Raw genomic sequence first — 23,763 nt, forward strand, 5'->3', positions numbered from 1 at the left:
AACCTATAGGCATGCCAGGATGGGAATTGTTATCACAGCTCTTAGGGACTTTATGGGATGGAGACAAATTAAACAGATGCCCTTGCTTGTAACAGACATCAAGCCTCACCTCCCCAACTTAGCATCCAGCACAGACACATACAAACACCACAGTTCTAGTCCTAAAAGCCAATCAAAATTAAAGTAGTATAGAAAGGAATTAATCCAATTTCTAAACGTGGCACAGATACTTCAGTGAGTCCTTCCTAAAATGAGAAGAGAGATTGCAGATCAGTCTGATGAATTTACACTCCCCATGAAAAAAACCTTGACAGAGGGTGAGTGTAAAGACTATCAGAATGCAATGCAAAAAAACCAATAAATAACTGACATAATAGGAAAAGTAAGAATTTGCTGATAAAAGTTCAATTTAAAGAAGACTACAGGTTTAATTATTTAAACAGAATGCTTTTTAAAAAACATGTTCCTCTTTTCAGTGAGTTTTCAATGTAAATTTGGAAACCAACACAAGCATTTATAGCGCCTTCTACTTCAGATGAGCAACAAAGCAAGAGGGAACTAAAAGGGCAAGGCCATATTTTCTGCATGCCTGAGAAATGACGCTGTTTGTACGATGACAGCAATAGGTTTTTCTGGTTTTCCTTAAAATTTATTTGCTCAAGTGGGAGTTGGAAACATTATAAGACAACACTGTTTTGAAAAACATGGAAAGGACATCCGTATGGATACACAAGGGTATAAACTGACGTAAGCACTAAACAGCCCCCTAACCGATCAGAGTCAAAGAAAAACTAGCAAAGTGACACGCACATCCTTCCAGTCTGCACTACTTTGGCTTAACTGTTCATTTATAATTGCTCCCCAATACGTGTTGTTTCATGATGTGCCCCCGTGACTCTGACTTTACCCAAATGAGATCCCTCTCACACACCAGCTTTTCCCATCCTCGATGAATGTAGGAGCCTGGAAGGAACCAACCTACGTGCTCTGCTTATCTGGAGTCGCATCAACCATGCCTTTCACCAAAATCATGATAAATTTAACCGGTTTAGTACAATGTTTATACACACAGGCAATTTGGGCACTCCCCAAGGCTCCTTGAACACATAATGTCAATGAGCAGAGTAGGGCCAAAAGCACCACAGAAAGCTCAAAGCAAGGCACAGAAACCCATGTCCACGAGTCTAAGGGTAACACTGCTTAGTACATTGTTACCAGTACAGAAACCAGACAGGTTTCTGCTGTAATTTGGAGCCCCTGAGAATATGGTCTGGATGTGGTTTTTGTTACAAGCAAGGTGGCCCGAGGCCACTTTGAGGTCATCTGTCAAACCCTGACCTTGCCTCCAGCAACTGAACTGTGTCCATCCACTGTGAAGGCTTTTTGCATCCTTCCTTAAGATGAACTGTGTGACACAAATCCATTTCCTTCTCCAGTTGGAAAAGGAAGATTCCAATTTTCACAGGGAACGCATTCCTGCCCGCAACAGCCAAACTTATATATATAAAAACGTCTCCTGGGTTTGCTATGAGTTTATCAATATAGGAAATTATTCTTTTAAGTTACAAAAGCAAAAAGATACTTTACTGTGGGTTCCTAAAAATTTTGGTGATTCCATGAATTTTCGATAATAATGTTTCAAATGCAAAGTTGGTTTTTTTCCCTAAATTTTTCCAGACCAAAAATGCAACTTTATAAGCCATTGTATCTACTCAGATATTGAGGATATGTACTATAAATATTTTCTGCCTCTTGACTTTTCCTTGTTATTTTCTTCAGTTGTAAAACTGCTTGAATATCTGCCATACTTTCTGGTGTGCAAGAATAGCATACCCTGCACACAAGAAGAAACAAGAGATTTTTAAAATGAAAAAAAATCACAAGGGTACTTTCTTCAGACCTCTCAGAATTGCACTCATTTACAACTTATTAACTCAATAATCAACAAAATTCAGTGTAAATCATATACATACACTCTATCAGCAAGAAAAAAATCTGTTTATTTTCAAATAATATTTTTTTCCCCTGTTCTTTATAAGAAAAAATTAAATAGCATAGGAAAGGAAGGAACATCTACTATGGCAATAGATATGCTGCCTCCTAACAAAAACCCCCGAAGTCTCATTATGAATCAAAGCATAAATCCTTTGGCTATTTAAGGCTTGAGGGACAATGTGCAATAAAATCTGCTCTCATTTATTAATTTTAGAATTGCATTATGCATCAGAAAAGTGTGTGTACACAAAACAAAGCTATATTTGTATATTTTTAATTGTAAACTCAGTTTCTTTTTCAGGGAAGAATAACCAAGTCTTAATGAAAATAGCTCAGCACTGAGGAGCAAGGCATTACTCATATTTTCAAGGAATGAATAGCAATTCCCTCGAATTCAGAAATTACCAGATCCCTGAGAAACAGAATATGAGAAATGACTACCATCCAGCTGATTTTGTCACCATAATCCGTGTTCTTCAAGTGTCAGAAAGACGCCTCCCCTGTAACCAAGGGTTTCTTAAAAAAAAAAAAAAAAAAATCCATAGAAACCATTTTTCTTGTACTGACCCACAAAGTGAAACATCAGTCAAAGCCAGGACTTTTAGACTTCCCCTGTATGTAAACACAGCAGCAAATGGTCTGTTTGGTTTCTCGATGAAGCAATCACCATTTCCCAACCTGAGTAGCGATCAGCGTGTTTTGACAGTTATTGCTACAGAGACTGGCTTAGTCATACTGACCTGACCAAAACTGCATCAGCCCCATGGCACTCCTCCTGGGGCCTCCAAAACAGGCTGGTTAACTCCTTCAGGGGTGGCTGATATTGCTCCTGAGCTGGCTGCACTTGTGCAGTTACCTGTTATCTGTTGCCAGGCACTAGTGTACAGCCCCGTGTGGTCTGGTGGGATCTGAAGGTGGCCGCCACGCTGGCATGTCCAGGGGTCACACACACTCTCATTCCTCTACTTGTGCCTGCCTGACAGATGTGCTGGTATCCTGCAAAAGCAAACATTATTACACAGCTCTTGCTTTGGAGGCAGCAATGCTCAGGGCACTCTGCATGATTAATCCACAGTGCAGCACCAAGGCTCTTCTCATTTTCACAGCCAGAAAGCTTTTCAGTTAAACATTAAGAGGTGCATCCTTTCCTCTTTAGATTCTCAATGAAACAAAACATAGACTCGCCAGGATCTTGTTGCACTCCAGAAAATAAACATACGAAGTCTTCTATGCAACAAGTTTATTACTGTTTCAATAACAGCTAGCAGAGCAATCTTTCTCCCTGAGGGCAGCAGCTAATGCTCATTGAGCTCTCTTGCTTCTGCTAGTCATCACCATCAAAATTTATACTGCCTTCCTAGTGTGCTGAACTTAGGAAAAAAAAAAAAGGTATCATGAGTACTGTGTTCAGATGCAGTAAAAAAAAAAAAAAGTCACAGAGAAGTCTTGTATGTCTTGTGCAACTGCCAAATTAATTTTGCAGATACAGATTTAACACCTAAAATCCCGTACCTAATGTGATTCACATACTGCATGCTAAACCACAGAGCCATGTAGCAGTGTTCATCATTTATGAAGTTGCTTTGATAAACAGTTACTAATGCATGAGGCTTCATTATTTTGCCCCTTTCACTAAGAACTAAAAATCCTCATGGAATGGAGGTGTCATTCCAGCTGTCCCGTACAGGCAGTTCTCCTGGGTTTGAAAGCACCGTGCACGTTTCCAGTAGTCAATGTTTTCACTTTTTCACTACCACCATTTTACATCACAATGAATTCTTAAGGTGAATATAGATCTTATTTACATGAAGTGAAATCCAGATGAAAATCAGGTACAAACCATTTAGTTATGATCAGCACTTGCAGTCACATACTTGGAATTTACAAAATAGCATCCTTTGAGACGCAGAGATTTACAGTTCCTCCAGTGAACAGCACCAGGTTCCCACAAGCAGATTCTCACTGCCCTAAACACAACCATTTGATATCATGCCAGCAGTTTCTCCAAAACATAGCAAAACAGAATTCCAAGTTTTCACATAACTACCAAATTAATAACTGAAAAATAAGATTGATTTCTTATCTCAAACTGTCTCACAGATATCCATGACATCTGCTTAGTTTTGCTTTCCCTATATTTGAAGTCTGGAGGCTTCTTCCTCACAACTGATGGAAATTTTTTTGAATGCAAGCCAAGTCAAGTAAATTTGACTACCTTCTTAGCATTTGCAGTTCAGTGTGAAAGATATATTTGTCTCAGTGATGACTGTCAAATGAAATGTCTCATCACAATATAAGTTCAGAAATGCAGATGCTTCCCTGAATCACTGCTTCTGGATTTAAAACAAGTGAAAATGAAAAAGCACCTTGTAGTCTTTACCCAATCTCTTATTTCATGCTCCAGCTGGATCCTGCACTTCAAAGTCTTCAGTATTACTTTACCTAACTTTGGTGGTCACTCTTCTTGGGGTGGGGGGAAAGCAGGGAAGGAAAAACTAATATTCCTCTGAAAAATTTCCCTACATAAAGAATTCTGGAAGTATAGGAGCACAAGGCTAGGGCATAGGAAATGCAATGCCTGGTTTCTTTGCTATAGTTGCCTTCATACACTGCAATCTGGTTTACATCCTTACCCCTTACTTTTTTATTTTTAGTCCACGTATTTCCCCACAGAAACACTGTGAAACTGTTAAATGCTATAACAATGCATACCCTCCGAGTGGTAAAAGTGCAGCTGCCAAAGACTCCCACTGTTAATGGCTATGATTTAACTTTCGGTTGTTTTTTTTTTCCTTTTTTACTTTCTCCTCCAAGCTATCCCGTTCGGCAAACTCCCTGTTCTGGAAGTAGATGGAGTTATCATTCACCAGAGCCTGGCAATGGCAAGATACCTTGCCAGAGAATCAGGTAAGATATTCAACTATTTTCTTTCTCTGTTCTGAACTCACCTTTAATGCTCAGGAAAAAAAATACATCAGTAGTGAAAACAAAAACAAATCAACAACTTGGCAAGCCCAACCACACAGAAGTCAACACCAGCATGGCAATCACAGTACTGGTGCTTTTTCCAGACACAAACAGCTCATAGTTATCAGCCCATTGTTGCATCTGCAGTTTGCCAGCACCAAGTGCTGATCACAGGAATGCAGTGACCATACAGGATGCTATCAGAGCTGCCACTCAAAAAAGCACTGAGGAGCACTGTGTGGTGGCATGGCCACTTTCAGCAGCCTTCCTTACCACAATTTGGTGACAACCAGGCTCACTGGGTTGGGACTGCTGTGGCAATCCTGATGAGATCTCAGGCTACGTTCCCTGCCGTTTCAAGATCAGAAAGAAGAAATGGAGCAAGGCACACCCACTAGGGTGCTGTACAACAGGGTTTAGAGTCACTCAGATGTCATGTAGAAAGTAAAAAAGGAGATCAAAAAAAGGTTCAAAATAACAAGCTCTAGTGTGAAATGCTATGACTTTCAGAGCTGAAGTATGTGTTTGAGCTCTGAATTTGCACTGTGTGTATGCCTAAAGGAAAACTCAGAAATAATCTCTCCTATGTCTGAGTTTCCACTCTGGATACAGTGCCTGGAGTTTGGGCTGACTTCTCCAGCCAATAAACTTTATTCACCTGTCACTGCATGACAGAAAGTGCATAACTGTGGCCTCCCTAAGGCTCTCAGGGCAGTTTCCCCTGAAGTTAAACTTTGAGCTGCCAGGTTAACCAGAGAGATGACCAGGAGAAGGAGGTTTTGGAAGCATTAGAGATTATCACAGCAGGCAGAGCACTCTGAAGCAGATTTAGGCAACAATTCTGAGCTGGCAGAGAGATTAGACCAGATGGTGACATCACTTGCATCTTTAAATACCTACATGCTATGGAAGTACTCAACCAGTTAGATAAAGTGATATAAGACTTAGTAATGCAAGTAATCAAAGAGAGTAGCCAAGCTTTGCTTTAAGTCAGTAAGCTCTCATTCAAAACCATCTGCAAATTTAGTCTGGCTGAAGGCAGATATGCCCATGGTATGCTGAATGTCAGCAGATTGAAGAGGGGTGCTGGGTAAGAAGTACTATCCTACTTTTTTCACACTCTGAGCAAAGGGATGTAACCTGCCTTTCAAAATACCTCACATTTTTTAGTTCAGAGCATTATTCTTCTAGGCAATAGCACAACATATTTTCAACCATGTCTGCAGTACTGTGTTCCTGCCAATTTCCTTCAGCCTTGATACAATCTACTCCTTGCAAGAGAAGAGAATGATGAGAGTCCCTTTGGTAATGAAAAACAATGAGAAAGCCTGCCTCTCACCCACGCTTCCTTCCTCCCTGTCTCCTGTTGGGAGGTTGGAGCTGTGCTCCTTATGCAGTCTGAAGTTCTGATTTCAGCATTCCCCTGACAACTTTTCCATTAACTTGCATTGGATACAAAGGCTTGGATCTGGAGCACACTCAGACCATGTTCTCTTTTCAGTGTTAGTCATGCTGTCAGTTACAACAGAAAAAAAACAATCATAGAAGGGGAAAAATATATTTTCAACATCATAGTCAAAACTTGCTAGTTCTGCCATTAAATGTGCATACATGTCATTGATACTTTAAAATTAAGAAACGGAATTTTTAGGTACCCATCACCAACAACTCTTAATTGAAGGTTCCCAGAACTTGATTCCCAAAAGGAAAGGCACACCCCTCACCTTCAAAAGTAGAGTTTCAGTAAGGGAGATGACTTGGCAGAGGAAAGGTGTACAGTTGGTGGGAAGCAGAACTTCCAGGTGAGGCTTAAAGAACAGAGAGGAGGAGAAGGATGACCTGAACCTGCAGAGGTGAAAGCATGAATGCACATCTGTGAAATGAAAGTGAGGGGGAAAAAAGCATTAAGAGAACTGCAGGAAAGCCAAAGGACAACAGGGGAGAAAAGCAGATTTGTAAACAAGATGAAGTATATCTAAGGTACCTGATTACAATGAAATAATTAAAAGCAAATGAAATGTAATGAGAATGTTCTCAATGGGGGCTGAATGGGCAGGGTAGAGGGAAAGAGAAGCAGACTTTCATAGATGCTTTGAAGAATGCAGTGATCAAAATGAAAAGACCATGAGATGGAGAAGGACATTGAAAGCTTGGATGGGGTAAGATTAGCGGACAGGAATTTGTGCTGACCCTCACTGAATGTGCTGGGATGGTGGAAAGCAGAGAGGATAAAGAAAAAATATTTAGGCTGTGGGCTCAGGTGACGGAAAGTACAACTCACTAGGTCAGATGGCTGGATGCAAGGAGTCAAATCCATGCTGTTAGCATAAAAAAAAATCTTGGAGAATAGGTATTTTAATGAAAATATTCAGAGTTTACCTGGGGTAGCAAAAGTTCCTGCTGACGCTGTTCTTAAACTCCCTTTATATGCTTGCTTCCCACAGGTCTGGCAGGTCAGACGCCTGTGGAACAGGCACTAGCTGATGCCATTGTGGACACCATAGATGACTTCATGACACTGTTCCCTTGGGCAGAGAAAAACCAGGACGTGAGAGTAAGACAATCACTAATTTAAACAAAGATAGCACATAAGCCATGACTGATCATCTCCTCTGGAGACACTGAGGTGTGTCAGCTGCTGGGTCCATCATCTCACCTCAGCAAAGCTGAGCTGGAGGAGCTCTCTGGTTCTTCCTAGAGGCTAATGCAGACAAAGCTGCCCGCTCTCTTCCCCATCCTATTTCACCAGACTTTTTCCATCCTTGGTGGAAAGGAGGCCATCATGAGGTGCCTCTCACTGGTTCACCTTGAATCAAGGACGCCATATGTGTGCACACAAAACTGCTCTTCAAAAGGGGAAAGCCGGGACACTTCCACTCCAGCTGGCACTGTGCGATGCCTCGCTCTTGTCGCAAACCACCTAGGCTCAAATCTTTCTCTTTCTGCTAACTCACAGCCCCGTCCCATCTTTTAGCACTTCTGCATTTTGATATCTTCCTGGTTTTCAATCAGCATCAGTCTTCCATAACATCCGCTGCCACGACAACTGCTTTTCAGTGTAGGAGAGTGGGCACTGCTTAACAGGGGAGGTGGCACATCCCTCACTGTCACTGCAGCTGTCCTCTTCAGACTGCCATGGCCCACCTCAGTCCTTGGCAGTGCTCCTGCAAATACTGACACTGGGCTAACACACTGCCATGGCTATTTTAACACACATTCATGGACATGCCTTACAGCATTTGGGGCTTTTTTTGGTGTCAGTCCAGTGCCTCCCATCAGAACCCCAAAGGAAAGCATGCAGATCAGCTGCTGGGGGAAAGAGGGTGGTGGATGGATGAGTCAACTCAGATGTTACAATGGCTCCACACAGCTCTGACCCAAGCAGATGATCTGACCTTTTTAGGGAAGTGGTAGTGTAACAACAGGCCTCACCATGAACTACCTACCAGTGCAGCCACCTTCCATTTACTCAAAGGTAATGTTTCAGATCAACTAGGGTACTGTATTACAGAAACCACAGAGTACATAATGTTGCCCCAAACCAATAATTAATAAATATGTAAAAAAAAAAAAAGAAAATGCTCTGAAATCTAGTAGAAGAAAATCTGAAAGTGTGGTTAGAGGTTTAGTATTTAACAGCATGAATTACTACATTTCGCCAGGATTTCCTGAAGTTTCCTACTTTGGGCAGGATAAGTTGACTCATGAATTTTAATCATTTTGGAACAGCCACACTATTGCTCATGTGCTAGTGTAGAAGCAGCACTACTCCCACAGCACTGCTGCTCCTCCACGGGGAAACACCCATGGGTAATGCCTGCGTGTGTCCCAGCTCGTACTCAAGCACTTCTCCAAATCAAAGACCCAGATCATGTCACCAGTGATTAATTGAAAAGGGAAGAGAGTTGGCAGGCAACTCCTATCTGCCCGTACGCACGTATACATGCAAGGTTGTGTGCCGGGGCCAAGGATGATCAAGAAATTTACTTTGCTGGACTCTCCCAACATTTTTCTCCCTGGTAGCTGTTCTCCCTCTCTCTTCTCAGGTCCACTGCCACCACCTTGTGGTAGAAGTGGCGTCTCATGGTCTCGCCAGGCCAGATTTAGGTCATTTACCCTTACTAAAGTCAGAACACCTCCCCAAACCTGACAAGTGCTTACAAGAACACAGGTGAAACGATGTGCTATGCTATCTAGACAGTAGCAAAGAGAAATTAAAGCAAGGTATAGGGAGCAGAGGTGGAAGCTGCCCATGGAAGCTCCCTTGGTTCCAGACACAGCCTCCCTTCCTTCACCTTACATTCCCCAAAAACACAGCTGGCATTGCCACAGCTTTGTCACGCACCACTGCAGAGCTCCAGGGCTGAGACGAAAAGGTTGTGCCATCCCAGAAGGAGGATCCTGGTCTTATCCTCACCAGCTTCACAGCTTGACTGTGTAGTCCTGTAGTTGGGGGAGGTCATTACCACCACTATCACACAACAGTTTGGGGTTTTCTTTGTGGAGTGGAAGGGTAGGGTGGAGGATGACTTACCTAAAAGAAAGGAAATACTGCAGGACAGGGTACAGATATGAGATTTCTGGACCGCAAACTTGTGGGTGATATTTGTAGTCAACTCATCCAGTTACTAAGTTCTTAACAGACAGCAGAAAATTATGTCAAGTTTTCACAGGTGTCTGTAGAAAAACCATTTTTATTTCAGCCTGCATTTAGGTTTCTGCCTCTTCTAAATTTTATCCTTTTTTTCATTAACCTGAATTTCAAAGCTATAGAAATAATTCCATTCCTGTACACCAGTCCTTATTTAACCAAGCCTGAGTATGCTCCTCCAAAATTAGGTCAAGTACATTAACTGCATGAACTGTGCCACACGGGTTGAACAGATGATCACAACAGTCTGCACTCTTGTTTCCCTGCAAGTGAGAAGAGAAAACCAGAAACAGTTTCCCTCTCCAAAGGAAACAGTTTAACCCTTTAAAAGCAGCCTTAAAACTTTCTGCTATGGTGGAACAGCTAGCAGAGAACCACCACCACACATAACCTCATACTTCAGCCATTAACATGCACACACTAAGGCCTGAGTCCTTTGATCCATACTTCATCCTTTAAAAACATGTTAGCCACCTCAAATCTTATTGTTGCAGAGACAATAAAAAGCAGAATAACCTGAACATTAAAGTTCAAAGATAAACCCAAGCAAAAGCTGAAAACCCAGGTTCCACATCTCACATGAGATGGGCTGGTAAGGACAGATAACTTATCAGCATCTGATTGACAGCATGGAAAGACTGAGTTTAAGGAATTCTGGAAATTTGAAACTCTACACTAGAAAATATGACATTCAAGAGTCCCCAAAAAAATGACTGTGAGACACTGGGAATATATTTTGCAGCTGGATTCTTCCCAAATCTATGGTAGGGCTCCTGCCTTGCCATGGCTGGGTGACTGTTAGTACAGAAAAGGGAGCAGCATCACTCCAGACATCATGTCTCAGCATTGAGGAGCTCTCAGGTTTTCATTAAAGGAGCAATAGGCTTTAAGTCACAGCTCAGTGAGCCATGAATGCCATGTTTTGGGCATCCAACTTTTATCTTTCACATTTCAGCTTCCTTTTTCACAAATAACCAGCCCACACAATATTCAGTTTTGTCAGCTGCTGTGCTTACACATTGTTTTGCATCTCTGTGTTTTGTTCTTCCTCCAGAAAAAAGCATTTGATGACATCCTCACCAACAAAGCACCTGAATTACTGAAAGACTTGGATACTTTCTTAGGGGATAAAAACTGGCTGGTAGGAAATTCTGTAAGTATAATTTTTGTTTATCCCATTCTAATCAGGTTGCCAGAAAGTAATTGAATTTCTGTTTTATGCCAGCCCATGAAACAACTCTCCCACACTTTTAACTCTTTATTCTTACCAACACACAATTGGTCGCTCAATTGCAAAGCGAAAATTGTTTTCCATACCATTGCAAAAGTGAGGCTAACCAGGACTAAGATCTGCATTTTCTAAACCAGTTCATAAGTACGTTGACACAAAACATTTTAAAAGCCTCTGTACTAGTGAAAAGAAGCTCATTCTGTTTATAACCACTGACCTATTTATAAGGTAATATGAAAAAAACTTCTATAAAAACATAATATCCTTTTTTACCCAAAACTGTTTTAACCACTTTTCTGCAGCACAGTTTTGACAGGAAAAACTAATATTGTAATACTAGTAATATTTGTAGCAAGAGCTTTATTTTAACCAATATTTACTGAAGTTAAGCCTTGCATTACAACCTAATTACTGCTCTATAATGATGGGTTTCAGAAAAAAAGCCAAATCAACAAACTTAAGCAAAACAGATAAATCCACATTTCATTTCTGCAGTTTTTTGAGAATACTAGCAGTTCCAGTTTTTGAGACAGCCAACGAAAATTTACTGCTTTTTCTCCTACTTCTACTAGGTAACATGGGCCGATTTCTACTGGGATGTGTGCAGTACAACACTTCTGACCTGTAAACCTGACTTGGCAGACAAATACCCCAGGCTTTTGGCTCTCAAAGAGAGAGTGCAAGCACTTCCAGCTATTGCAGCCTGGATCCAGAAAAGACCGAAGACTGTAATGTAGATCAGCTGTTCAGAAAAACAGATACATGTTTAGTTTTCAATGTGACAAGCATCCTAAGTTATTAACTCCAGAATCATTTATGTTAAACTTCAGATGGGTACGCTGCATCAAATCAAAACCTACCACTTTTTCTGGGAGAGAATCTAAAATACTGATTTGGTAGAGTAATAAATACTGTTTTGAAGAGGTGTGGTTTCAATCACATTCCCCCTCTACTAATACAGTGTTTGATCAAACCAATTAATGTTTTAGCACTCTCAAATGGAGATGAATAAACCTTCCTGGAGAGGTGCAATCTCAACAATATTTTGTCTATTGCAGTCTTTCAATCAGGAGGAAAGCAGGTTAAATAGTGAGGGTAAATGTGTGGGAGGACTATGGGCACTAAGCAAAAACAGAAAAAAAAGACCCACTTGGTCAATAAAATTCAAGAGACTACAGAAAGTGTTTGAGAAGCTTGAAGTTTATGCTCTGCCACTGAAAAAAAAACAAAACACAAAACCTCCAAAACAACCCAAAAAAGCAGCTGTTCAGCTGAGGTGGTGCCCCCATCAGCACCAGTTTTCCGTAAGCACACCTGCTGCAACAACAATCAACAGCTCGGTGTCCCTTTCAGTAAGTAGGAGACACAAACTGGGGGTTGGTGGTGGCAACCAGGTTTAGAACAAATGAAGAGTTCGTTCTTCCAGGACTAGGGAAAAGGTAGGTGGAAGTCCTGACAATGTGGATGGTCGTAAGTGCAAGCAGTTTATACAAACTCAAGGGGAGACAAGTGCTTGCACAAGGACTACACTGTGTGATATAAGTAGATACACCACAACAAATTTGGGCAATCCTCTGGGCTGGAAATGGCCACTGCTGGGAAAGTATTTCTCTTCACGCTTGCTTTTCCCTCCCACCATTGGTATTACTTCATTGAATCATGAGTGACACCAACCAACCACTAACAGTTCAGAGACAGGTAAGCTACTGGCAGAACAGAAAGCAAGAACCAATCTTTAGCTCATTCCAATGTGGTATCTTCACTTGCTTTGCAATTCCTTGCACACTTTGTTCTGGTTCTTTACAGATTTTTCCTTCTTCAGCTCCCATCTCCTCTCTTCTTCAGCAACTGACCTCAGATCATGGTGGTTTTTGGGTTTTTCCCTCTGTACATCCTTCCCAATCAGAGACACAGAATCATAGAATGGTTGAGGTTGAAGGGACCTCTGGAGGTCACCTGGTCCAACCCCTTGCTCAAGCAGGGCCACCTAGAGCCAGCTGCCCAGGACTGCATCCAGACAGCTTTTGATTACTCCAAGGGTGGTGACTCTACAATCTCTTGACACCCTAAATTAGAGGGTAGAAATAGTTACAATAAATTAAAAAAGGCAGAAACATATATGAGCTTCATAGCACTTAAAGACAGATATCGATCCTGGGGATATGATTGTTTGAGAAGTAACCACTGCTCAGCCAGACTACATTAACTGAATCCATACACATCCAAAACATCACAAAAACCACCCTAAGGGCAGGGATTTTGTTTCAATTCACATCCGAACCAAACAGGTGAGAATATGCAAATACAATGGGCTAAGAGTTGGGTTAGCATCATGCTCAACAGAAACAGGCAACCTCAGTAACTGTAGCATTAAACACCCGGGGTTGTCTGTTAAATCCCACTATCTAGTCCAAGAGAACCACTGGAATTATAGGAGCATGGCAGACAAACTGATTCTTACCCATCTCCTTTCCTATATAATAAAGTATTTCTTCACTCTATTTCAGCTGTGCATTTTGGAACATAAAGCACAGCATAGAGTATTTCGAGGTAAAGCCAAGCAGTTTAGTTCAAACTTTGAAAACATTTTAAGGGATTTAATCTTTCATCCATTTTGAATTTGCAGAAATAATGCACAGTTAACCAAAACCACCCACAAAATACCCACAAAAATACCCACAGCCTTTACCAAATGAAAAAAAAAAAAGCATGTCCAACTCACAGATTACCTCACTTATCACTAGCACAGTATCTGAAAGACAGGCTGAAAAAACTGAGCAGTGATGGACTCCAGCTACTCTTCCCTCCCTCTTCATAGAACACTGTTTAAGTGCCTTCAAAAGATGAAACAAGTGTCTTTTGACTGTGACAACCAGATCTAGCAAAGGGGTAACCAACTATCAAACCTATATTGCAAACCAAAATGAATCTCAGATGCAATCCTCTGAGTGGTTCAGCCTGGTACAGATTTGCTGAGCTCTGCACAGACCATACAGCAGCTGAGGCTCTGACAGAGGGCAGGGGCAGTAAGAACTCCACCATACTTTGCCTTCCCCCATTGCTTTTTAAAAAGCAGCAGTCTGAATCAACCCCTCGAGTTCAAAAAACCAAAAAAAAAAGTTTCTGTCCAGGACAATGAACATGCTCCTCTCCTATCTCCTCAAATCACATCCTTGCTGGCAGATTATAAATTTCAGGTGGAGGCACACCTCATCACTGATACCCCTGAGGCTCTTCATTTCACTGAGATGAACTCAAAATTCACTGAAACTTCAAGAAGAGAGCAAGACAATATTTGTGTTTAGAGCACTTCATTGTCACAGTACAGATCATGTATCTACAACAAGGATGACAAAAAAAATTACAATTTGGAAAGTTCCATTTGGCAAGAATTCTGTTTATACAATCAACACACTAACACCACTGTGCTTAGAGTATAATGAAACATCAGTAATTAACTAGTGCTGGATAAAGCCAAGTCAGTTCAAATGGAACATTTCAGCAAGTTTGAAAGCTGTCTATTTGATTTGTAACATGCAAGTTATCATCCCCAACCTACCTCAAATAACCACAACCATGAAAATATTTTGTCAATCTATGGAATTTTATTGGAACAAGTTGATACAAAACCAGTACGGTACATCAAATGAACCCAAACAAGCAGAAACAAACAGACTCGAGCATTGTCAAATAAGGCACATATAAAAAATCTACACATGGAATCCAGTGAAACAGACAGTTTATATATATATATATATTTATATTTGGAGGTAGAAATAATTACAAAAATACTGACAAATCTTAAGCTGTAGCAGATTGGTTAAAACAATTACTATTTAGGTCCCCATTTTGAAAAGTGATCTGTAAAATAATGTTTATTCAGCATCTCTTGTTGGCACATTTGGGCCATTTATGTTTTTAAGCATCCTAAGAATGCTATCAGTGTTAAAAATTTTCAATACCATGAGGAATACAATAAAGAAACTATAAAAAGTTATAAATGTTCATAAAACTCCTGGTCATCAGAAAGGTAAGAGTCCTTGGGGTACATCATCACCTTTCCTTGAATTTCACAACATATTTACATTTTAGAGACCCAACGAAGCTTTTAATAGTGTGGCTATATCTGCTGGAATGGTTCCTTCTTCTCCTGAGGAATAAAAACAAATATGAGTAGAGTTTAAAATATTTCACATAAACAGACAAAGGTCTACATTCCACAAGACTGTAAAAAAAAAAAAAAAAAAAAAAGAAATCCTCTGCTTAAAGGACTTTTTCACTGATTTCTGGGTCAGACTTACAGGGCACTTACTGTCAAATCGAATAATAATCAGCACAGATACATCTTTATAATTTAACATAAAAAAAAAACAACAAAAGGCTTGTCTGCATCAAGAGTCTTCTTTTTTCAGAATAATATATTGCAGCAGCCCTAATTTACTTAACGGGACATCATTATGTGCAAGACACCTACCTGCATCTGCTGCAGTCATATCCTGTTCTAACTTCAATTTCTGCTGGCTGATTTTGAGCATGGATTCTTCAATAGTCCCCTTACTGATTAGCTTTATGACTTTTACTTCTCTGAAAACCACAAAATAGGATAAATCCATTTTTATGTTTTCTTTGGATCAGTGCAAAAGGGAAGGATGCTATGCCTTTGCTGGCAGTGGTTTAAAGCAAGGATGAGGAAACGAATGAAAGGGCAATACAAAGACCTCCTAGTTTTTTCTCTCTGGAACAACTGTGCCCTGTACTGCCAGAAAACAAGTTTGCTCCTGCACTCTCAGCCACTGCAAAGTCTGGACAGTCACAATAATCTCTATTCATACAAACAAGTCAAATTCCCTCTAATTCCATATTACAGTTGAAATACCTGTTATTAAACACATTCTATGGTTTCACTCTTTATGATAGGGTGGCACTTAAAAGCTTAGAAGTCTCTTGAAGAGAACACTTTGGCCAAACAGTCCCAAAGACTTCAGATCTGCCTCAAAACAGTTCCCAGTACCAGAAATTTGACAATTTTAGAGAATTTGAGTTGTAGAGAACTAGAAAAAGGAGGAGAGTGTAAACAAGATTTGCTCTGGCAGTTACATGTGCTAAGACAACTACAATTCCTAGCTGACATAAAACGCAGAGCTAGTTTACACAAGTCTCTGCTTGAAATGGAATTTTTAGTCATAAAATTTTGTCCTTTTAGCCTCCTTTGAGTGTTTGCCTCCAAGAAAACCCAAGTATAACTAAAAGGAGTCGTACCTTGTCTGACCTACTCTATGGCATCGGTCTTCCGCTTGCTTATCATTGTACGGGTTGCAATCAATGTCATGGAGAATAACAACATTTGCTGAGGTCAGATTAATTCCCAAGCCACCAGCTTTGGTTGACAGAAGGAATACAAATATATCCATATCTGTATTGAAATGATCTATTAGATGTATCCTGCAGAACACAAGACACCGTGCATCAGGCCTTGGAAAAAACACCCCACTGGCTCCAGAATTGAATACAGAAGTTTGGATGATGAAAGGACAGTGGCACTGCACAGCAGGTCAAAAGTACAGATGTTATACAGAAGGAAAAAGGGTACCAACAGTCCTCAGCAGTGACCAGAGAAACATACTGGATGACAGATCAACAGCAAGGAATGAAAAAAGGCTTAGAAAAAGATTTTTGATGTTCACAGAACACAAAGAGCAAGTTGGAGGATGGGAAGACTGAAGTACACGAAACAAATGAGGAGGCAAGGGATGAGTTTTGCTTCATGACTGTCTTCTGTAGTAACTGCAAGGACAGCAACAGACATCAGCTGTAAGGGGGAAGTAACACCATAACAAGAATCAAATCTTTTTTAAAAGAAGGAAAAATCTAAAATACTTCCTTTTTTTTTTTTTTTTTGGAATTCCTGCAACAACAAACATGCACAGCTCAAATACAAGAAAAGCATTGCAACATTTTCAGCTGTAAGGACAGACTAAATGGTTTGTCCTAGAGAAACAAAGGGGTTTATCTGGCTATTTTAACAGAAATACATTATACTTCCAAGGAATAGCTACAGGTAAGCTTGTGTTATGGCATACTGTCACACAAACACACTATGAACTGCTGAAGATATACAACCTTTCCATTTCAATGGCTAAGATTGTAACCTGACAACCTAAAACTCATCTCTCAGCCTCACCCCTACTAAAGTGAACTGAAATACAACATTACAGCCCTTCCACAGTCAATGCCCAGTGACCACAGATTTCTATACACTAGAAAAGAAAAGTAAGGGTTTCAGGTTACCTCCTTTTCTCCAAAACACATTCACTTTTTCATCTTTGCAAAAAGAGTCACATACCGATCAGGTATCTGTGTTTTTCCATCCAACCTGATATATCTATGTTGTCTGTGTTTTAGGAAAACTTCCAAGATATCCAGCATCATAGTAAACTGGCTAAACAACACAACTCGGTCACCCTGGAAAAGACAAAGCAAAACAAAAGTTTTAGAACATGTCAGCTATGAACTACAGAAATTCTTTATTAGTGCAAATAAGCGATTTTACTTTCACTGAAACCCTATTTTCCAAACCAAAAGACTAAGCTGAAATTCATCACGTCAGGATGGACTTTCATGAAGATATCATATCCAGTATTTCTGCTACATTAACCAACTGTTTGTCAATGCAGTGATATTTTAGTTACTTTGTACTTAGGTGACTCAAGCAAATCACATATCACATGCATAAATGACAGATCCACTCCATCCATAAACAACAAACTATTTTAATTAAAAACTTAAATTTAAATGATATTCCATACAATTTAGAGCAGTAACACGCTTTTGTCTGAAACAGTCAGATATACAGCACACACTTGTGTAAACTCAGGATCCTTCTGAAGCATTGTGGTACATGCTTATTTGTAAAACAACCTTGTTTGAATCTCAGGGTAGGACTCCAAGCAGGGACCTCCTCTTACCTTTACACTGGTTTAACACATATGTGATTATTCTAAAATAACAAAATCTTATTCAATTGCTAAAAGAAGGTGAAGTTCACGGGGTATGAAAATTACTCAAGATCCCATCTATTGATAAAGTAGTTAACTTGGATGAATATTCTGAAATTTGCAAAAAGTAGGAAAGCTTATTTCGGTTGTCTCTAAAGTGACATGCATTACTCAGGACTGCACATTAAAAGCTGTAAATATTGTTTTGCACATGCAATAAATCCTATTGTAATACACCACAGCAAAGTATAAGGGTCGTGTATACAGGTATTAATTTAACTAGTTATTTAGAGCAGCTCTTTAGATGGAGAGGAAAAGAAGTTTCAGCCATCTGTAATACCTTTTCTTTAAGGTCAGAGAGAATGCGTTCCAGTGCTCTAAACTTCCCAGAATCCAAGATCTGATCCATGTCTAACTTGAAGTCACCGATGTGGGAATATTGCTTACAAAGCAAATGCAGCTCAAAGTCTGTCATTACTGTCATATCTTCGAAGATAAGGTCAGGGTTAGCATCACAATGTGTGGGTTCCTGTTAGCAAAAAGGAAGGGAAATAATGCAATACACAATCTGACCAGAGAAGGAAAAAAACACACACAATAACATCCAGAATTTCTGAAAGAGCAAAGCAGCACACCAAGATGTGGACGAATGCCAGAGCACGGCTCATGCAAGCAACATAAGATGAACTCTGCACCCCCAGGTTTACAGTAGAGGATCATTACTTCACTGTTTAGCTTTTACAAGCACTTCTACTACAGAAAGCTAAGTAGTATATGCTCAACCTCCACAGCAATGACCTAGTTCCCATCAAGCCCTATGACCTTTTACCCCTTTATCAGATCTCTTCCCCTCAAGACACACTCCCTAAAAGGGAGGTCCAATCCTTGGACAAATGGTAGAAGACATGGGAAGCCCAGCCCAAGATGTAGGCTGGGGTAGAGGGATGTCATGCCCGGAAGAAAGAGGAAAAGAAAAGCCATATCTGGAGTGTACGATGGTATGAGTAGGAATAAAAAGGGACAAAAATCCTTCATAAACCAATGGGTCACTTCTCACCTTCCCTCAGCCTTGTCTGGCTTCACTTCAAAACAAAGCTGAAGAATATTCAAAGCCAGCTGCAACTTTCTTAGAGACCCTGCTGCACATTCAGATTTATTTTTTTTCATACTTTAGATAGAAGTAAAAATTTTTCCCAAACTCCTCAGGCATTAACTCCAGCCAAATTTTAAAAAAAAAAAAAATAAAAAAAAAATAAAAAATAAAAAAAAAAAATCCTCAACACTTCAGTACTTACGCCTTCCTTACTTTAGTTGTGTACAGTCTAGCTTTCTTGCTACTCAGAAAATTATTAAACTCAAGTGTCCACCCAACATTTTTTTTTCCTAAGCACTTTGGCTTTAAATTTTGGGGTGGAAGGAAGAGGTGTTAAGGGGGAGCTAATGAAAAGGAGATGACTGCAGACACACAACTGTTCTCTCCATTCTAATATCTGAGACAAAAATCAGTGCTAAACACAAACAGAGCTTGATTAGAGCACTGATAGATGCAGAGAAATAGAAAGCAGCAACATATAATTAAGTTTTTGCAAAGACACACTTTTCACCAGAAGACTGACAATAAAACAAAAAACAAATCAAAGCCCAGAAAACAACTCTTATTTAAGTTGCATTAGAAATTCTGAGAAATTAAGGACTGCTTCTGAATCTCATCCCCTTGCCTTGAGCATAAGCATGGACATGGTCCTGAGTTTGTCAGTCGTATAATACTGACGATGCAAGAGAGGGTGATTAGCCATTTTTCTAAGTTGCATCATTGCATTTCCCATATCAGAGTTTTTCTCTGTAAAAAAAGAAATAAGGTATATTTAGTAATAATACATAGATGCCTGATACATCTTTATCTGTCAGGAGAACTTTATTTGTAAGAACTGAATTTGAAATTTCACCTATTACCCAAACTTCAGAAAAACTCATAGAAGGATATAGTTAGTTTAAGAGAATCAGACATTTCTACAAAGCAAAGACTTTGCAGTCATGCTCAACAAATGCCTCAGTATGAAAAAAAATCCACCAAAAGGAAACAAGACCCTTACATACCATTACTTTTAATAGTTTTCTTGAGTCTGTTTAAGAGATCAAAATAGAGTTGTTCCTGTTTCTCAGACATGGCACATAATTCAATGAGATCTTTCTTGGGAGGTAGTTGTTTAAGGACCTGACAAAACAAAATCATATCAGATAAAACCTGTACTGCTGTGAACAGTCAGTAATTCTGTAATTCAGTAATTCTGTACTATCTTACAAACCTGCTTTTAAGCCACTCTACTTATTCTCTCCATCCCAACTCCTTTCATTCGTTGCAACTTCACTAACTTGGTCAGCAACTGGACATATTCAAATCTTGATTTGGATTATACATCAACCCCCACACCAAGCAACATGGTCTGCACACTAGAACTGCATGAAATAATATTACATGCAATAATGGAATCTACTTCCCTGCTAATCAGTTACCTTCTTCAGGGCACTGACCACTGAAGTCTGCAAGCACACATTAACATTTTTTCAGATCAGTAAATTTTCCCTTTCTTTTATAAATGCAATTCTAAAAAGAAGAATTTAAATAGGTTTTGGATTTGTGAATAAAAGAAACCTTTTGATGATGGCAAAATAACAGAAACCACACATTTCTAGTCATACATAAATACATGCACATTCACTCCTTAATCCCTTCAGTTAAAATGCCATTACTATAAAGTCACAAATATTTTTGTGGTCAATGGGGAGGACTTTTCACTTCTTATCACTTAGTGCATTGAAACACTATTTGGTGATCTTTCCTAACTAAAATTCTCAACAGTAAATAGTCAGCAAATAACAAATATCAAAATACAAAGCTGCACCAGGTCACATTTTTACTTGCAAAAACGTGAAAAATGAAAGAGAGCCCAAGTTTCTTGCTCTTCCTAGAAAAACAGCTAAAACTAGCACTACCAAAAATTTCACCTTATATTAAGCTGTTGGTCTCAAAGATTATCAGGTGTTTTGATAATACAAAACCATTATTTTAAAGATAAAATGTTACCTCATCTTTTACTCTTCTCAAGATGAATGGTTTTATTATCTGCTTTGCATGTGCAATTCTCTCCTTTTCATATATGCTTTGTTCTTCAGCACTCTTCTAAGGAAAATATTGCAAGAATTCAATTACAGTGTGAAGTTTTCAGCTGTGATGCCACCACCTTAACTGTTCTAACTTGATGAAAAACCCAGCCAGAAGAGACATATTTAACATGACCATTAGTATTCTGAGATATCCTGTTATGACATATTTTACTTTAAATGGTTTATTTCATTGTTTCATTTTCTAGATTTTCATAATCCCATTACCTGTTTCCCTAAGACACCAATAAAACTGAAGTTATGCAGCAACCACAGTCTTCTAGCAAAAGAAGAGTTATTTTCAAGAAGAGAGTACATGATACTTACTGTTTTTGAAGAGAACATCCTTCGAATTTCACTCGTGCTACTGCTGAACATATGTGGCATGACAAAATTCAAGAGGGACATCAATTCCAACAGATTATTTTGAACTGGAGTACCCGTTAACAGCAAGCGATTCTTGGCCTGTTTGTCCAAAGTGGAAAGAGCAACAAGAAACATTAGTCAAACAGGCTAAAAACTATTATTGGCAGAAACAACACAGCTATGGAGAAGTGAGAAAATGAGCTTGGTTTAAATTATATTTAAAGTTATATATTTGCATCTCACAGAATAATTTCCTTGTCAAGTCAACAAAACTGTTTACAGATCTGTGGGGAACTGTGCATATAACAATTTAACACAATGCAAAAAGAGCCTTCCTGGATTTATTTGGGTTTTTCTCGATTGTTCTGTTTAGGTTTTGTTTTGGTTGCTGTTGTTGTAGGGTTTTTTGTTGCTTTTGTTTCCCCCCCCTTAATGACTGTGCTTATTCTTGCTCCCACATTAAGTTCTCTGTTATACAGTACTTATGCACAAGTTTTGAACTGCAAGTAAAAACCCTAGTTTTAGTGCTTAAAGATCAGCTTCTTAAAAAGGCTATTGATGAAAACATCTTGAAAAGTAAGTTGCAATAAGTGATATCAAGTATATTACTATTGGACAAATACTGCAGTTCTAGAGCATAATAGTCAGAGAGCTGTACTCAAATTTTCTTTTTCAAAACACTGCTGACTCAGGCCACAAGCTACAAGAAAAAGTGGTTTTATGCTAGGTTTTCTTGCACAGTCCAGGTCCAAGTCTTGCACAGAGCAGGTCCTTAAATACAAGATGTCAGCACAAGTAATGAGATTAGCATTTTTAAAGTCTTTACTACTATGGACTAAAACTGAGAAATTGCTTAATACTGAAACTCAACCACTACCATCATTGTACTGATGCTGCAGGAAATTTATGGCCTTTCTTTGGGAGTTTATCTCCTTGAAAGAGACCACAACGAAGGGTCCACTCCTCAGACCACACCAACACTTAAATTCACTTGCACATCGTCTGCCTTACATTATGTGTACATGTACTTTACAGTTAATATTCCATTTCCCTTCTGCTCATCACTACAGAACAGAAAAACCAGGAGCTGTCCCCCCTAACCCAACAACAACTAAACCTCTTACATTAATTGTCATAAGGTGCTGGTAGCGTACAGAGCTCATGTTCTTGAGCATATGACCTTCATCAAAAATGGCATAGTTAAGCTTCAACTTGCGGAACAGTCCTCGATCTTCTGAGCTACTAATTGCAGAGTTGTATCTGTCAGAGAAAAATATCACTTGCACTTAGCCTGGTTTTTTTAAAATTGTTATCACAATCAAATCAAATTCTCTAAAATTGTTAAGAGTTATGGAGAGAATACATCAGGGGCAGTGAAACTGCCTGGAAGTAACCAAGCCTAAGGCAAGGCAGTTTACTCCTGGCAAATAATTACAGTGTACTTGATGAGCCAATGCTCTCTGTAACACTTTCCAAAAATCTGTGCAAATCTATTACAATATAAGACATATCTGTCAGCACGTATAGAGAGTATCTGAAGCATCTATGACATAGTATCTTACACAATAATAAAACTCTAGTTAACCGTTACCTAAAAAACAACTCCCAAAATTGTCTTTTGTTTTGCTGTACCACTAGAGGTCATCAGCACCTCAGTAAAGCTCACTTTTTTGTAGTTTTATAACAGCACTTACGTAGTTACGATTACATTGAAATCAACGACTTTATTAATAATGTCCGCCCTGAGATGCTTCCTGTCTTCTAGAGATCCTACAAAACGACAAAACAGAAGTACAATTACATAAATTTATATACATATAAAAATTAAAGACAGTACACGGAAATCATTCATCATTAAATGTGTGTATTTAAACAACTGTCTTAAAACAATGTTTCCATGAGCAATTAATCTTTTCTTTAGCTGACCACACAAGTAACTGTATCATTGGATTCACTTCTAAATTGGATTCCTCACCATAGTAAAAAAGGACGTTCAGTTCAGGACACCACAGATGAACTTCTCTTATCCAATTATCTGCAAGACATCAGTAAAACAAAACCCAAGTCATTTATACCTTATTATGTCTTACATAACTTCACACCTCAGAATTAAAACAAACATCTGAGTTTAAAGCAAATCCCTTTAAATTCTCCTGAAGGTTAAGAAACATTTTGTCTCAATACTGGAAAACTGGAAATATATAAGAAACTGAACAACCCACAATTGGGCTTTTAGTAACTCTTGCTTAACGAGCTTGCACTTTAAACTTCTACAGAAACAGACCCTGCATGGTCTGTAACCACCACATAAAAATAATACAATGCTTAACTTTGCAGCTTGATTTGTTCCCTAGGCAGTTGATGCTTCAGAAAGCAAATCACTTTATTTGTCAGTA

The 23,763-nt window shown here is 39.2% G+C and overlaps 2 protein-coding genes across 3 annotated transcripts in view; one reads left to right on the forward strand and one right to left on the reverse strand.

The window, feature by feature from the left end:
* Window positions 1-12,028, forward strand: part of HPGDS (hematopoietic prostaglandin D synthase) — a 28,653-nt gene extending 16,625 nt beyond the window's left edge. For both annotated transcript variants that reach the window (XM_027635874.1, XM_027635875.1), the window contains 5 exons: window positions 4,810-4,902; window positions 7,407-7,516; window positions 10,668-10,766; window positions 11,417-11,891; window positions 11,989-12,028. In XM_027635874.1, the coding sequence (XP_027491675.1) occupies window positions 4,810-4,902; window positions 7,407-7,516; window positions 10,668-10,766; window positions 11,417-11,581 (467 nt within the window). In that variant the 3' untranslated portion in view covers window positions 11,582-11,891; window positions 11,989-12,028. The remainder of the gene's footprint in view (window positions 1-4,809; window positions 4,903-7,406; window positions 7,517-10,667; window positions 10,767-11,416; window positions 11,892-11,988) is intronic.
* A 2,399-nt stretch (window positions 12,029-14,427) lies between these two features.
* The window catches only part of SMARCAD1 (SWI/SNF-related, matrix-associated actin-dependent regulator of chromatin, subfamily a, containing DEAD/H box 1), a 42,270-nt gene continuing 32,934 nt past the window's right edge, over window positions 14,428-23,763 (reverse strand). Inside the window, exons 13-24 of the mRNA XM_027635873.1 lie at window positions 23,343-23,402; window positions 23,062-23,137; window positions 22,492-22,627; window positions 21,329-21,466; window positions 20,925-21,020; window positions 19,937-20,054; window positions 19,558-19,679; window positions 18,180-18,368; window positions 17,188-17,306; window positions 16,104-16,286; window positions 15,319-15,428; window positions 14,428-14,994 (exon numbers count right to left, since the gene is read on the reverse strand). Coding sequence (XP_027491674.1) covers window positions 14,933-14,994; window positions 15,319-15,428; window positions 16,104-16,286; window positions 17,188-17,306; window positions 18,180-18,368; window positions 19,558-19,679; window positions 19,937-20,054; window positions 20,925-21,020; window positions 21,329-21,466; window positions 22,492-22,627; window positions 23,062-23,137; window positions 23,343-23,402 — 1,409 coding nt within the window. The 3' untranslated portion in view covers window positions 14,428-14,932. The remainder of the gene's footprint in view (window positions 14,995-15,318; window positions 15,429-16,103; window positions 16,287-17,187; window positions 17,307-18,179; window positions 18,369-19,557; window positions 19,680-19,936; window positions 20,055-20,924; window positions 21,021-21,328; window positions 21,467-22,491; window positions 22,628-23,061; window positions 23,138-23,342; window positions 23,403-23,763) is intronic.

Source organism: Corapipo altera, unplaced genomic scaffold, assembly GCF_003945725.1.
Source record: "Corapipo altera isolate COAL_440 unplaced genomic scaffold, ASM394572v1 22b, whole genome shotgun sequence".
Taxonomy (NCBI): Eukaryota; Metazoa; Chordata; class Aves; order Passeriformes; family Pipridae; genus Corapipo; species Corapipo altera.